Consider the following 17218-nt stretch of genomic DNA (forward strand, 5'->3'; position numbering starts at 1 on the left):
CCACGCCTAGATGCAACCCGCTTTCTGTAGACCGCCGTGCTCGGTTTTCCAATGGTATTCGCGCAACGGGAATCAGAGATTCCCGCGAAAATTAAACGGCGGAGCGCGGCAGGGTGCGAGGAACGAGCGTCTGGCTCTGGCTGGGTATTCGTAATCGAAGATTATTTTTCCGAGCCGATAATAAGGGGACGGGCGGACAAGAGCGGCTGGGAAGGGATTTAAGCGTAGGTGGCAGTGAGGCGTGATATTGATACTCCTCCATCTCTCGAAGGGTGACGATTCTTCCGTTCTTCCCCATCATACTTCTATCCCGCACCGTACAGTTCGCTTCCACCCTCTATTCCTGCTTGCCAACCACGCATTTCTCTCTCTTTATCTCTCTCTCTCTCTTCTTTATTTTTAAAGCTGGCAGCACAACAGTGAGCGAGCAGGATTTTTGCGATAACATATTAAAGGATTTCAAGTGGTCTGGCGCGCGAAGAACAAATCCAAAAACGTACTTTCTAAAGTCGTTGCTTTGTATTAGTATAGTCAACATTTTATTTCCTTCGTAGCGACGTCATTCCCGAAAAATTCTTGACTCACCGTACGAGCAATCTTTCAAACTCGAGTTATCGATCGTAAAATATTATGCTACATACGTGTCTTGAAAAATACTTGCGTATAAATTTCTTCAATATCATAAATGGCGAAGATAACGAAAATATTATGCAATATTCAGAATATAAGCAAGTTCTTTGTTTTCTTTCATCTTCTCAAAACATTATCAAGCTGCTCTTTATAATTAAATCATATCAAAATTTGTTTATCCTCTACGGTCTTAAATATAACGGGGAGCGTGAAATACATGGTATATATAACGGAAAAGTAGAAGTTCGCACAACTAAAATTGCGTATAATAACCTGCGCTTATCTTACAAACCATTTATTTAACTCCATTCACAGGTGGAAGCGAACGATCGATCCTACGGATAATTACGGCCTTCATCAAAAGTTTCGGTTGATGAACAAGGGAAAAGGACACGTGGCGCGGCAGCTTTTAAGAGAAAACTTCACTAATCGACGATGTGCTCGCGTACCTATGTTTCATCATGCCAAAAGTTTTCAACATACTTCCGAGGTTACGTGAAGATCGGTCGACTGGGAAGAGTAGAACGGGTCGTTCGATAACGCGGCTATGGAGAACGGTAGATTTTCGGTTACGTACCAATGTAGGTCGACGACTGCAACCGCCGAATGCACCGCGAAAGCATCTCTCGTACCTACATACATATATGCACATATATATATATATATATATATATATATATATTTTTATTCGAATCGCGCGCTTCGATAGTCGATGCATCGGAATGCAATTCTATTTTACGCGATAGTCTATCGCGCGAACAGAGTGCGCGTTTACGTATGCAGCACCGCAATAACGCGAACATCGTATGCACACACCTTACACTGATATACGACGGGAAAATACAGCTCTGAAAGTTATTTACGATTTCCTCTCTACCCGTAATCCGCGGGTCCGCCATGTACACGCGGCCACGCGTACACGCATACGTGCATGTGTACATAAAAGCCATCTGCGATAAGTTAATTTAAAAGAGCTCGTTACCGGGACTTGATTGCGCGTACGTTTAAAGTGCGCCATTTCATTTCCACGAGAAAAGAAACGGAACGCACCGGCTATTGTTGCGCTTGACATTTTATTGCCGAAAGTGCGCGAGAAGAAGAGAGAACGGCATAAAACGATTGTATCTTTAATTTTAGCAATGCAATATAATGCGCAATTGTTGGTACGATCAGAAAAAAATGCTGATTTTTTAAAAAATACGTGATATTATAAGGTGGAATTTAATATGCGTTTAATGAATATATGCATACGTCGCGAAGATACACTCACTGCACTGTACATTTCTCAAATATCTCGCGAAAGGTTCGAGTTTCCGAAAAGTCTCGTATTGCTGCCGGTACGTTCCCTTTCCTCTCTTTCTCTCATTCTCGTTTCGTTTCCCCGCGGTAACGTTTCGAAATTCTCGGATTTTCAAAGGTGCCCATATATGAGTTTCCGGGAAATCGGCACGACATCAAAGGCGGCGCACTGCCGTTTGTGTAATTCCGACCAATCCTCTTTGCTACCTCAGATAATTTTGCATGGAATATCGGATGAAGAGACAAGCATCTCTCTCTTCATCGCACATCCGAATCGGCTAATATCGCGTGGCGCGCGTGATTCAAACGAGAATAATAGACCGCTGGTAGATAATTCAATACGTAACGAGTACCGGTAAGCGTATCGAACGCATTACGATAACGAGATCTGATGGTGCGAATCTAAAATCGCGACTTGGCGCGCTGGCAGCGCGAGCGTTTTCCCGTCGGTCGATTCAGTAAACCCGGCTTTGGAAATACGCGCGAACCGGGGTTTGGGGTTGTATTGATCGAGGGGTTGCTGGCTGCGCGGCATGTTGGTGACTGAGGCACGCAGCGGGTGCCTCTAGTCGCCTCGTGTAACAAACGAAATTCGAACGAAAAGCGGCCTTGACCAACTGACGATTTCACACCGATGATACTTCTCTCTATTTGTTGTAAATGAATAAAAAAAAAAAAAAAACTGATGTACGAGACGCTCACGCAAGCGCGCAAAAGCTGTGTAATCTCGGCGAATCGTGCCCGCGGCACGTACACGTTGTTATTATTAACGATAAATCGACCAGCGTTAGCATAGAGCACCGCTAAGAATTTAAGCGAAACGATATAAGCCGCGGTAAAGCCAGAAAAAGGGGCGCCCGGCACGTAAACGATACGCACACCTGCGTAACGATTAAAATACCTGATTAACGGGCTTGCGAATAATCCCAGTTTATGACCGTACTATATCTGCGGATCTTTACGAGCGCGTGTGTAAGAAAATTAAAAAATGGAACATGTGTGCAAGAGGTACATGAACGATCGACCGCGCGATGAAAAATTGCGTATCCCTGAATGACGAAGGGTGGAAATACGTCAGTGTGGTATGACAACCTTCGATTACCGGACATGAGAGGAAGCAGAAGAATAGGATCGATAGCCGCGGTTTTGTCCAATTAATTCCCGGATTTCGTGCCCGAATCCTCTCATTAGTTAAGTGATACAAGAAAACAACAATGAACGCTTTTATCTCATTCGATTTCAGAAATTGAGAATAATAAATATCAATCCCGTTCGATTGTATACGATGAAAGAGGGGACTCGAAATATTCTCATTCAATTGTATAAAAATCAGAGAATCCTGAGCCGGTAACTACAAATGAATCTGAAACCTATTCGCGAAGATTTTGCATATCGTCAATCGACATACGTGATGAAGGAGACAAATCAAGACAGATGGAAAACGAGAAAGTATAAAAAGTGTGAAAAAGAGGTACGAGAGTGTATCCAGCGGAGAAGGGAGACGGTTCGGCAAGCTTCCGGCAAGCTCGCAGCATCGTCTGCACTGCAGATAGCGAGTTTCCCTTCCCGCGGGAGTGCCGCGTCGATGTAACTTCGCGTCTTCGTGGCCATGTAACTGTTGGGAAGTAACACAAACCGAGAAACAACACGAAATAAGAATGATAATTCGGCGAAACTCGAGATCGCTCCTCCCGCTAATCCTAAAGCGCGCAAATTTATGGTTTCACGCAATCTCCAAAACTACCTTGATAACTTAACTTCTTTTTGTCTCACTTTCTCTTTACGTTCCCTCGTTCTCTTTAGCTTTAACACATCTCTCGGCGATTACCGGTATTAACGATACTGTCGCGATAATATATACATTTTTTTCCCCCGTGTTAATAAAGAAAGATCGAAGGTGAATCTTCATAACTCGAAGGAATCGATAGTCAGTCGCGTAATAATATATACTTTCCCCAATCAAACTATCTAATTGAAACACGCGTGCTTATAAAATTATATACACCAATAAGTACGTTTTCTTTAATTAATTAATTAATTAATTTCGCACCAATGTCAAGATCCCAAATTTAAATTTGACGTAAATTTCGCATTCCGGGAGCTTTAATTTATTTCAGTAGCATATTTAACGCAATGTTCGTCTCTCGCTTATCGATGGAGAATTCGAATTACAAGCGCCCGAAGCGGACACTTACAACATAGCAGTTATTTTTACAGCCACGGGCAATGCACGGTTGATCGCAGTTACCGGGAAAGGGGAAAGAGAGAAAGGGACATGAGCGGTATAAAAGAATCTAGATATGATACGGTGGTATACTTCGATTCGGCAAAAGAGGAAACGATCCGGGTCGGCGCGAGCTATCGGCTCGGCAATGTTATCGGCCTCGTGCTACCACACCGAAATAATAGTTCTTTTGAAACGTGGTTGTTCGCTTCTGTTAACAGATGTTACGTGTCACAATGTCCGGGTCGTCGCGCGCGCCTTTCGATCGGACAGTACGCTTGAAACTTGTATGCTTAAAACCTGCTCGCTGTAAACCGCGGAGTTGTTCGCCATCACTTGCAGTATGTGCAAGCACGTGATACGGTCGTAATACCGATGTTGTCGAAGATCAAAAGATCGTAAAAGCGAGACAAGTTCGATATTCTATGACATGAATTAGTAGCAGGAAGAAATCGGAAATCCAATCTTTTGCGCACATTTGTTTCTAAGATATTTATAAAGATTATGATTCGGAGATTACACATGAATAAAAAGAATCGAGGTTAAAAATATAACAGTTTTTCGAGCGATGGGAGTTACACGAAAAATCAAACTAACTCAAATCAATAAGTGTTGTTGAATATTACACGATGTTTCTTTCGACATTTAATATTATATTTTCAAGTAATTGAATGATAATATCGTTATCGGTCGCAATTAACACGGTATGAACTATTTTCATTTATAGTACGCAAATTCTATTTAACAAGTCGGTGTCAATCAAATCAATTATGTATTAATTTGATCAATATATACGTATCCGACATTACGCTAATATGCTATTGCTATGCAAACGCTACAATTATCAAATATTGATTATCTAAAACAATACTTGTACGTGAAAAAACCCACGAGAAAAAGACTCGCGTAAACGGCGAAGAAATATTTTTATATCAACTAAGGAAGAGAATATCCAACGAGATTAAAAAAAAATCAGAATTTGTCTTTCATTTAAATGTCTCATACCAGATGTTTTTTCTCGTGCACGAATAAATATTAAATCTGGAGAGGGTGTTTACATTAGTTTATATTCGCTTTCCACTTCTGCAGTTGAGGCAATCGAGAAAAACATTTCTTAAAAAGCAGGACAATATTTAAAATAATGTGGAACATTAAGCTCGGCAAAAGCGGAGAAGATCTTTACACGGGTAGAATATTTAAATTTAAAGCAAAATCCTCAGTTACGCGTCTTGCAAAGGAAGCACGTCGCGAAATACACGGGATTCTGGGACCACCGTCATATGCGCGACGCTCATTCGAGATGGATGCACGTGCATCGTTCGACGACCATCCGCGTACTTTCGCTTTCGTCTAATCGACTAAGTTCGGAGTCTGGAAAAACTTGCACGCGTTGGCAAAGTTTGCACAGTAACACGCACGGCGTCGTCGTCTCAGGTTGCGATCGACAATGTTTCACTCCCCTTTCGAATCGAATTTCCAGCGATTGATATACGTAAGGCTATTTTCCTATATGCGCAAAACTTGTGCGAGGGGCGCGACTGAAATTATCGTAAGCTCTCACACGGATATTTCCACATCTTTTTTCATCTCGCTATATTTCTTTTTTCTTATCTCCAACAAAATTCTCGCGCGCGCACACGCGTATCGGAGAAAAAAATATCAGATGGAATATGACGAAAGCTTTGTATGATTTAACGCATACGTTTTGCTCTACTTGCTACAGAAAAACGGAATACGATTTTCAATTGATGTTATCTCGACGAAGCTGGTGCGACAAATGTCGGAAGTACGGGAATAAATTGCCTTCTCGTACATACAAAGATAAAATTAATTGTTACAATTTAATTTCTACTCTCTTTTCTCGCAATACCTCTATTGCCGACAATACATTCGCCGCATTGTACGCGAGAATAGATCAAACGTGTGTTAACCGAACGGCGATTTCAACGGACGCCAATACGTCATTATGCAAAGCCATGTACATAGAAAGCATTTGGAAAGAGTCCTTTTAATTTATTAAAACAACGCTACGAATTCACATGTCTGCCGCTGAGAGTTTCAATTTAAAGTCGGATTATTCGAAATGTGGATATCGACAGGCGAAGATTTGCATCTCAAATTCGAATATTCTAAATGTTACCCCCATTAAATTACTATCTCCCCCCCCCCGCCACCAGCGTCAAATTAATTCTAACTTATCTTAAAATTAGATATTAATTAGGTTTTGAAGTCCAGGATCAAGTATTCAAATCGTTCGGCAGAAAATTAAATTAATATTTAAATTTATTAAATTTATATTTAAATTTAAATTTTTATTAAATTATATTTTTACCAAAATAAAATTTTTTAATACCACTTTACTTATGTCTCATAGTCCGCGCAACGGACGTTTCAGCACAAAATTCTGCCAAACGCAAGAAATAATTAATTCAAGGATCTTTAGGGTATCTTAATATAATATTAATAGACTAGTATTTTAGTACCTGTAATATAACTTTCAAGCATTTAATATTTTTTAATAACACTTTACTCTTGTATAGTGATTGCATAATAATGTCAAGAGTAAAGTAATATCAAAATTTAGATGCTCGAGAATGATTAGTGTCAAAATTTTTCGCTTAAAATAGTTTTTTATTTGAATGTCTTTTATTGCTTTTCTTCATAATATTCACGAACAAATTTACTGCCGTTGGGAAGCATACAAGTAAAGGATGCTTGTTGTACGCTATCGGAGTTAAACTTGAGGAATTCGTATCAGACGGCAGCTCCGCCGGCCCGACATTACCGATCATTTTGCTGGAATTAATGCGAGGCTGTCGTTTCCCGTAATAACGGTAATAAAAGCGTTTTACATCCCCGACGCGATATTCACGGAAGCATGGAAAAGCTAGACGGCAATTGCGCTTCGCCAACGTAAAACGGTATGCCGATTACATTATAGAAATACGTTCCATTCTCTGAAGGCGCGTTTACCGACTACCGGAGCTCGCGCACGTGCGTTCGTTGCCTCGCAGAAAATTGCACATGCAAATCGGGCTTTTTTCTTACACGACGTCGTAACTATCCCGTCTCCGAAGCAAACCTCACATAATATATGAGAACGTTTCTCAGTATTTTAATAAAAGCGCGATATGCCACCAAATAGATGATTTAATCCGCCATTAAGAAATTGCGTCAAACTGTGAAATCGGTTATTTATATCTGTATTCGCGCGTGTTTTCGCACGGAAGAAAAAATACGAGGGACGACAACTTTATTATAAATAAATATAGTAGCTAAAACATATGCTTGCGAGGAGGTAACATTAAACGCTGTTAAAACATTTTCCGGCGTTAGAAATGGAATCGTTCGACTTTCAGGAAAGAAGGAAAGATAACATTTTTCTGACCGAGATCTCGTAGCAGAATTCAAAGAAATACGAAACGAAACAGTGAATCGAGAAAGTGAATAAGCGAGTCGAGGAAAAATAAAGAAGGAAGTGGTACGGGCGCTCCATGCATGGTTGCAAATGAGGCCACAGATGCGCCAAGCGATAAGAGATGATGGAAAGTGGTTCGTGAAAAGAGCCATCGCGGTAGCTCTTCGCGGTGACAAGTAAGAGGAACCGTTGCAGCTGCAACGCGCGGTGCAGCTGCGAGACGTTTCTGCCACCACCGCTGTGAATAAGCATTTCGTTCGTGTAACGAGAAAGTGCGGCGCGCGTACGGTGCGGAAGATACCGTGAGCATTCTGCTTTATGCGATCGCGCGTTCAAATCGTTCTAACGAAGTGGCCGACTTCCGCAATTTACTGTCAAACGGTCCTCGCTTCAACTGCTCGACCGTACTGAATGTAAATCGCGGCAAGAATGGCACTGCGAATGAGAGAAACTGTGAAACGAAGCTGCCAGCAAGAGAATCGAGAGAAAATTCTCGTTGAAAAAAGAAATATCGCTTTTTTTTATCGTCCTGTCTCTTTTTTTATATAGTACCAAAATTTAGATAAATAGCTATTGTATTTAACATCTATGAGATAGATAAAACATTACAGCGGTTAAGATAAAAAAAAAAAAACAACTTTACAAGTACGTATAGGGATAAATCCATCTCAAAACCCGATGGGCATTTAATCGACAGCCTTGAAAAGACGAAGAGGGGGAACCTTCAAGATTTGCCATTCTGGTAATTGAAACCTGGCGTGAGCCTCGAGGCGGGGAACGTTTAATAGCCAAAGTTAGTCGCGTTTCTATGCAAATTAAATGCTTACAGCCATCGAGAGGTGAGCTACGTGGGGTGGCAATGGCGGTGGCCGTTTTCTCCTCGCTGTTTATCTACCGGGAGGTTCTTGGACGACTCGCAACGTAAATAGTTAGTGCCTGTGGGCTGCGACGAACGGCCAACGTGTGCGGAATAACGATAAGCCTGTAACATTGCTGAACAAGAGGCTATATTTATGTGTCTCGCATAGTCCACGTTTTTCTTCGTCCACCAACCGCTGCTAAAAGCGTTCCGAAGTTTCGGCGCGTACCCAGCACGCGCATTAACGTCGCAAAACATCGCGTAAACTCGCTCGGAAAAGTGAAACAACTAGGCCCGAATACTTGGTTACGTTACTGTACGTTCTCTTTCTCTTCGTAAGCGTAGAAAGAAATTCATGCAAGTGTTCGCGATACATAACAAACTTCTAAACGATAATCTTACGTCTCGAGGAAAAAGAAAAAGAAAAAAAAAAACTCTGACACACGAATAATCTTGCATTCAATGTTACACATGTAGCGCTTTGGGTGAAAGAAGCGAAAGAAATGTGTAATCTCTCATCCTCGATTTAGAGGGAAAAAAAAAGAGAAAGAGAGAAAGACTCCTATTTACACTTAGCTTTATTGCTTTCCGGACAAATGCGTGCGGGCTGAGTCAGTCCGGCATTAAAAGCCTTTTCATGAGGCGTGGTTATCAGCTGGCGTCGATCAATCTGGTTACGAATAAGGCAAACGAGAACGTCGAAAAAAGATATCGGCAACGAAAGACGGCCGATTACCTCATCAACAATGTTTTAATACTCTCTTCCTTCTCCCCCCCCCCCCCTCTCTTTCTCTCTCTCTCTCCATTTCCCAAGAAGTCTTCTATTTTGAGTCTGAACTGCACGCGACATAAGGTTGGATTTGTGTTTAAGGATTAAAACTGTAGACTTTATAAAATGCACAAACACATGCGGACGAGCAGTATTCGTCACTCTACAGGCGGGGTCGAGTGGGAAGGGACAACGATAAGTATCTAGTCGGCAGAGGTGCCGTTCTCGCCCATTCGATCGATATATACGGCCGACCGCCGCCCGACATCAGCGGGGTAATAACGAAAGTACGGTAACGGGGGCAACGCGGCCCTTTGTGGTGTATCTCACGTACCGACAGCACGAGAGAGTCAGGCATTTCGGGAATCGCATAAATTTTGCAAACCAGAGGGTGTACACCGCTTCCACGAGGAGGTTAATAGATATTCGTCTTTGAATCGGGGGTTATCGCTAAAGTAATATTTTACAATGTATTTCTCTTAGCTGAACATACGACGATACACGACATTATTCGAATCATAAAGTATAGCGTGCTCTTTTCGAGAGATAAATAATTAAAAATGCTCTGTATATAGATACAAAAAGATTTCATTGTATGAAAAGAGAATGAATACGACTGGAACAAATGATACGGTAATTTTCTTTGTTGAATTTCAAGCAGACTTTTCTTTGTGTGCAATAACGATTAGTTAGTTATAAAGAAGATAATTGATTCTATAAAAAGATCGTTGATTGATATCTTTTGTAGGCCAATTAAATTCTGATCTCGAATTGAAAGCTTGTTATAATTATTTTTCTTTTTTTCGACCTTGCGTTTGATTTATCAAACAATTAACTAATTGTATGTTTTTTATACAATTATATAACATGCTTTAACTGCATGGATGAAATTCCAGAGCACATTTAATATATTTTTTAATAATTTGATATATTGATTATTATATTGCTTTTATACTGCTTTTTCACTAGAAACACATGTTATAAGTACGGAAATATTATATTGTATCATGTAAGCGCAGCGAATACAATCGATAAATGAATTTTCCATAACCGCATAAACATAATGCATGCAGGGAAACAACCTAATCCAAAGGTTTATGCTAGCACAATTGCGTGCTCCATCAATCCGATGATTTGAGTTTGCAAACCGCCTCATTATTACTAACGCGCGGATATAGTAACGGCATTTTGTACAGGCGAATACGCCGCTGTAAATGACTCCATAGCGAGCATAGAAAGGCAAATCTCGCGTTCGATATGTATGCGGTTCCATTATTACCAATTACATTGCAAAAAATGTTATGACAACTTCGCATACTATCGGTTTTTCGTACGCTTCTATCGATTCTCCTTTTCTTCCTCATTTTACCCTAATCCGCTCGCGATATCACAATTTCTAGCATAACAATGATAACACGAAAGTGTGAAGTCAAAAGAGTGTTCCGATTAAGATTTTCGAAATATCAAAAGAAATGTATACGCGATTCTCGGTAAATCTTTCGATATTATACCATCGCTACATTTTAAATGTCTACTGATTAATTCGATAAAATATATCACGTTTCGAGCAAAATCCGTTGGCAATTGCTCGACTTTGTATAAGACATAATGAAAAATTCTTTAACGATGGGAGGGAAAAAAAACAAACCCGCGTCGTGTCGAACTACAATCTCTTGTTCTCGCAACGCGAATTTCCCGGAAAATTGAGATGTTTCCTTTACCTTCGTGTCTTTACTTTGCTCGCGCTCTTTTTTTCCCGCCTTCATTTCCTCCTATCATTTGCAGTCCTAGTATTTGAAGTATAGCTAAGTATACTTTAGTTTGACCAGCATTTTCCATTCTTAATTTCTCCGCTCCCTCCGTATTCGCGCCTTACGACAACTTATTAGTATGCAGACCTCCCTCGCGATTCCACGTGGGCTTGCGCGTGCAAATTTTTTATAACGCGTGGCTACGCGATATAACCCGTCGTAGTCGAATAAATATCCTTCCTTCTCCGCATCGTCCCAAGCGAACAGGCGGTGATTTTGCAAAAGCGTGAATTGCTTCTTATGTGAAACCCTGTTATAACCGTTGATTTTATACATCACCCGTGATCACGCTATTTCCTATAACAATCGCAAAAAAACCGAGCACGGCTATTGTTGCGTCAAATACTCCAAATATAACATTGCTTTTTTATTCCAATGTTTTTTATGCAACTGTGAAGAAAACTTATTTCAGAATCTAATTTAAGATATATTCCATTTATGAATTGGGAAGTTAATCGATAAAATTTTATTCTCCAATGAGAATAACATCGTTGTCGCACACAATGTATAACTCAGTGAATATATGTAGCAAAGAAACTTTGCCAATATCGATAAGTGAGTTGGTAATAAGCTGTTACGAAACTCATACAAATAATCGTGACACAAATTACGCTTTTCAAAAGGAATAAAATAAATCAGCAAAAATTTTTGTAATTAGAATAGAGGAGGTAAAAAGAGGGACGGGATCAAAAAAGGGATGTATACAAGACATTTTTAAAACTGAGAAACGAGAGGCTAAAGGGGGGAGGGGGAGGGGGGGAGGGGGGAGGATAGAGTAGAAACTCATTTAAACTTTTTTTTAACAACGATCGATTAAACGGCGCGATCGTTCCGAATCGTTCGACCGAACGAAATCGGATATTTCGTTGGAACTTTCAATAGCATCGGTTGTACGAAATATCTCCCATCGCGCTTTTATTTTTCAATCTCCACCATCAGACGATTGATTTCGAATCAATTCCGTTACGTAATTCAAACGATATCGCTGTATTGTAATCTCATCCTCATGATGGATATATTTAACGTTGAATGGTCGATTGATTAAACACAATTATTGACCGAGTCAGTTTTAACGATTGTTCTTTGTAAGAGATAAAGAGAAGTCATTTGTTGCAACATGCTGGACTCGCACAATAGTAGATTTAATCAATTCTACGCACGTATTCGTTCGTACTACATAGAATGTCGTTATAAAGATTCTGCTCATAATATTGCAAAAGAATGCAAGTATAAATAATAAAAGATTCTCGCAATGACATTACCGGCTTACCATCGTTCGCGCAAAGAACAGCGTAATATTACGCTCGCGAATTCGTTCTGCCATTAAGATATTATCTTAAAACTCGTTTTTCCGAGATAGTCTCAGTTCTTAATTTAACGGTACGGTGTGCAAGTGAAAGAGACTATAACATCTTATTCTATTTAAGCACTCGTAATAAAAGAAACGGCGCGGGCTCTTCAACGGGAAAACTCTTCAAACAATCGTTGTGACGGATTTAATAACAAACAGTACAAAGAAATACTTTTTACATAGTCAACACACATATAGTCAACGCTTGTGAAAAATATATACAATATCCAACGATTGCGAACTTTTTCTTTCTTTCCTATTTCTTTATTTATTTCCTAAGCAAGCGTCCAATCTTAAGTACATCGTTGAAAATCTGAATTCAATTTAGCATACGATAACATGATTAATTTTTCTAAACAGCTGGTTCGAATTAATGTTAATAAAGAGAAGCAGCGGACTTTCCTCTTCTTGTTCAAAATCCCAGAAAAGAAGAGATTCTAAAATTCGCGATTATAATAACAACGGCGAAAATCCAATTTCTTGTTGCTTTAAAAGATTTATAATTTATTTTTTAAGCACAAAATAAATTCGCCCAATAAACAAGATATCAAATAATTATTTGCTGTCATAATAATGATAAACATTTTCTCATTTGACTTTATTTCATATAGTTTATATATTTCACTTAACTTTTTCGCGTCTTAAGCCATCTCAATTCTTATCGATATATAGATTCACGTTACAAATAGAATTACGAATTCCTAAGCATTCATTTAAGAAAAGAGTGTTATAAATACAAGTCATTTTCCTGAAATCTAGAAAGCAACGGGAGTCCAAGGCACTTAAATAAGATTGGATTCAGCTTATCTGCTTTACGAGCGACATAAAACTGCGGGTATTCAGGTCGACGCATTCAGGATTTCGGGGACTGATATCAATTAAGATCGATTACGTTCCATCCTAAAAATCGTGATGCGGACCCTGTTCTCGCGGTTGCCATTGATACGCCGAAACGCTCGTAAAATAAAGATTTGGCCAAAAGAGAGTGTGCCGTGGCATCTCCTTCGAGGGTTACTTTGTCCCATCGTAACCGCCCGGTAGGATCCACTACCAGGATGGCGCGCACACACTCGAGCTGTGATACCGTAGGGGCGGATCGGCCCAACGCTCAACCTGAATACTGATTCTCGACCGACGCATATATTACCACCGTAGATAAAAGACATTTGCATTTTGATGGACTGCGCCGAGTGCATTTGACGTTTCATATGCATTTCGCTGGGCGCACATATCTTAGCACGCTGGCGCGTGTGCGTGTGAAAAAAAAATTCGGTCTTACCTATATTTATCACCTAATGTTGCGCGCCCATGCATACAGCCGTTTGTATTTATCTCGTGCCGCGCGAATCTTTTGAAGATATCTCGTCACAATCAACTTGTCGTTACATCATGAATCGCGTATAAAATCGAGCGTTGCAGATACATCGTCGGACGTTGCATCTCACGGTTTTACACATGTACATACATAAGTAAAAAAGAAATTTGAATAAAAAAAATATTAAAAAATTGCTGAAAACTCAAAGAGACAGAGAGAGGGGGACAAAAATTAGAAAATATTTTGTATATGTTTCCGAATACGAGTTATTATACAGCAACGTGAAATAATAAACTAGAAAGTGTACTTATACAAAGAGTTTCTCGTTTACCATGGATATTTTACATTTCGCACGGACTTCGCTACATCGATATCAGAAGCGATACCAGTCATGCATCACTAATTCATGCTTGAATATTTTGGGTGTAAATTCGCATTCACCGCGCTGCGCCAAAAACCTCCCGAACAGCTCGGAAAAATCAATTGCCGAAACTTCGATATCGGGTTCGAGCGCGAAACCGTGATACGACCAGCCCGGGGATTGCACGGATAATGATGCGAAAAAAGTGGCAAATTTAAAAACCATCCTACGACCGAGAACAAGATCTGGGAGAACGGGAGAGAGTTCTACCCGTCCGCGCGAGGGACAGGGTCCGTACAAAAGCCATAATATCCGCCGAATCGATCCGGCCGCCGACGATTCCGTCCATGACGGAAAACTCACCGGGTAATGATCGGTAATTCACATTTAAACGCGTTCGACCGCTGAGTTCGCTCAACGGAAGATAATAACTCGTCGGCGAAACGTCGGTCGAAATAACACAGAAACTCGTTGAAACGACAAACTCACCATTATCCTCGAGCGCTTCTCCCTCTCGACGGCAATGTGTAACACACGATCCCTCGCGCTTGCACAGTCACAGCTGCACGTTCTTCTTTAAAACAATCGTTCCATCGCGTGTAATCCGATGGTCGTCACACTGCACACTTGCGCCGACATAGCGGCATTCTTATTCCAGTAAACCAGCAATGTTCGACTGTGTGCAACATGTCTGAAAAAGAGAAATGTTATGAAAATATGTTTCATGAATTAATCAAACATTAAATTTAAATAATTTCTCGTTGTTAAATGTAACCATATTTTTTATATTTTTTTAAATATAAATATACATGATTTTTAATATATCGTCGAGTGTATTTTTTTTTAAATTAAATTTTTAGTGTTTTAAAAATTGCAAAATAAAAATATTCAAAGCTTTCCAACTAGATTTATTGTACGACTCTGTATGTAGATATAACCATAGTAACTTTGTAGCAAAGTTATAAGAATTTGTTACTCGAAACTTCCAACTTCCCTTCAAACCATCTAAATATGGCATACACGATCCATCAAATAGAAGGTATGTCGAAATATACGCGCGGTATGTAGAGGGTTTACGAGGGCGCGCGTAGGGTTCCTCCCTAATACCAATTCATATCCCGTGGATATAACGCAACCTTAGGTTCTCCCATGGTGGAGATAGAGCGAGCATTATCTCCGCTTACAGGTAAATAACCAAGAGAAACTTGAAGCACGAAACAAGAAAATTACTCCTTTGACACGTTGCAGGTTATCGTAGAGGAAAAAGGCTGCGAGTGAGGGGTGAGGGGCGAAGGAAACGGGTAGCCGGAGAACGGAAGACTTCCAGGAAAACTTGCGAACCCGAGGGAACGCTTGAGAAGCTTTATAACTTCGACAACCTTAAATCGGCAAAACTGCCGCGTCTCTGGTAGTCGTAGAGCGCGTCTAAGACGGAATGAGGAAAGCAGGAGTAAGGAAGGTAAAATCAACGGGAAGGACGTCGGGGATAGCCGAACCGGTCCGGGAAAAGGGAATGAAGGGAATGAAGAGCGCGAGAAGAAAGTAGTTGCACGTATTCCGCTTTGAAAGATAGAACGAGGATAGAGGGATGACTATGATTCTCCGCCATTGTCCGTTTTCTTTGATGAGACGGCTTGCTCTGCAACTCGCTTCGACGAACTTCGAGCACCTCGGGCTATGTCGGCTATTTCGAACGACGTAGTATCCATATTTCCAAAAAAACTATGTCTTTTACCATAAAATAGCACGATTAAATATGTTCGTCGATGAGCTCAAGAATCTTAATGAATAGAATCGTTTTACAACTTCATACGCGAGACATGAAATATCTTTTATGGATTGTATCTATATATATATAAAGTTATTGTATTCGCATAATTACGAAATAATCAAGGAGCTGTGTGAATCCAGAAAAAAAAAAAAAAAAAACGTATTTTTTTTCGAAATTTACGACTACATTAATTTATCTCTCCTGCATACGATACAACGGACTGTGTGTAATGTAAGTTAATTACATGTTATGATGATGCATCGCGCCGCTAGAATAAAACGAATGAAGGCTGCACAGCGTGTAAAGTAAACAATATCTCTCTTCGTAATACCGTGCGCTATACATATGTAATAAATCATATTTTAATCACAGTTTTCTAACAATGATTCATGTAAAGAATTACGTCATCGAAAGATCTATCTTATTAAAGAGCAATTACGATAATATCATCAATTATATTTTCGCTTTCATTACACAATGCGAATGAGAAAAAAAGGATGTTACTCTCTGTATTTCGAATAACACCATTCGCGACGTGTACGACAATCAAAAGTAGAAAGACACCGTAACGTTGGTAGAACGATACAAGTTCGCGGTCTGTGTCGGGGATGTCGAAAAATACCATACCTGCGCACCCCTCGTAGTCTGCGCGACGAAGAGTCGCGTCTGGGGTCGGCATCGTCGGCCGAGTCACCCCTAGGCGACTCACCTCTTCTTCCTCCCCCTGTTCCGCGATCCCTCGGAAAAAAACTCAGGCTTGCATTTCAGTAAAGAGCCAACCCATCCGCGTGCATGGACAATGGGACCAGACGCCAAGCCAGACACTCTCTCTTCTCACTCCCCCTCCCCCCGCCCTGCCCCGCCCCCCACCACCCATCGTCGACAACGCCCTTTCTTTTGCAGCCACGCGTGTCTGCCTGTTTGCATGCGTGGTGCGTGCGTGCGTGCGCGCGCGCGCGCGGGCACGTCACCGCCGGCAAACTTCCCCGCGTCTCATCCTCGTTCTCGACGACGACGGAGATGGTGTCTGGCTGCTTTTTCCGCGACGATGCTCGTCCGCCCCTCGCGTCAGACGTATACATCCCCGGTACAACGGCGCGGAAAACAATTATCTTTCCCACCGGATGCAAGGCTGCACTTCCCTGTAGACTTTCGACGCCGCGCTCGTAAATCCGGATTAAAAGCGACGTAAATCGTCGCGCGATCGAACGTCTCCCTCCGCAGACATGCGTAATGTAATTAACTTCTTCACGGTCAGAAAAGCCGAATCTCGTTAAAGATTCCGAGTTCTCGATTAAAAAAATAAATGATTAATTTTATTCTACGTCTCGAAGTATTAAATGGAAACATGAAAAGATCGCGTCATCAGGTTTCAGTATATTATTCGTAAATAATATATTTACGCTAAAC

At 40.7% G+C, this 17218-nt stretch overlaps 1 protein-coding gene across 1 annotated transcript in view; it reads right to left on the reverse strand.

The window, feature by feature from the left end:
• The window catches only part of Sema2a (Semaphorin 2a), a 240299-nt gene that overhangs the window by 213818 nt on the left and 9263 nt on the right, over nt 1-17218 (reverse strand). The window contains exon 2 of the mRNA XM_070305479.1: nt 14524-14728. Within this exon, the coding sequence (XP_070161580.1) occupies nt 14524-14529 (6 nt within the window). The 5' untranslated portion in view covers nt 14530-14728. The remainder of the gene's footprint in view (nt 1-14523; nt 14729-17218) is intronic.

Source organism: Polyergus mexicanus, unplaced genomic scaffold (genome assembly GCF_030449975.1).
Source record: "Polyergus mexicanus isolate NDT 795.1 unplaced genomic scaffold, iyPolMexi1.0 SCAF_12, whole genome shotgun sequence".
NCBI lineage: Eukaryota > Metazoa > Arthropoda > Insecta > Hymenoptera > Formicidae > Polyergus > Polyergus mexicanus.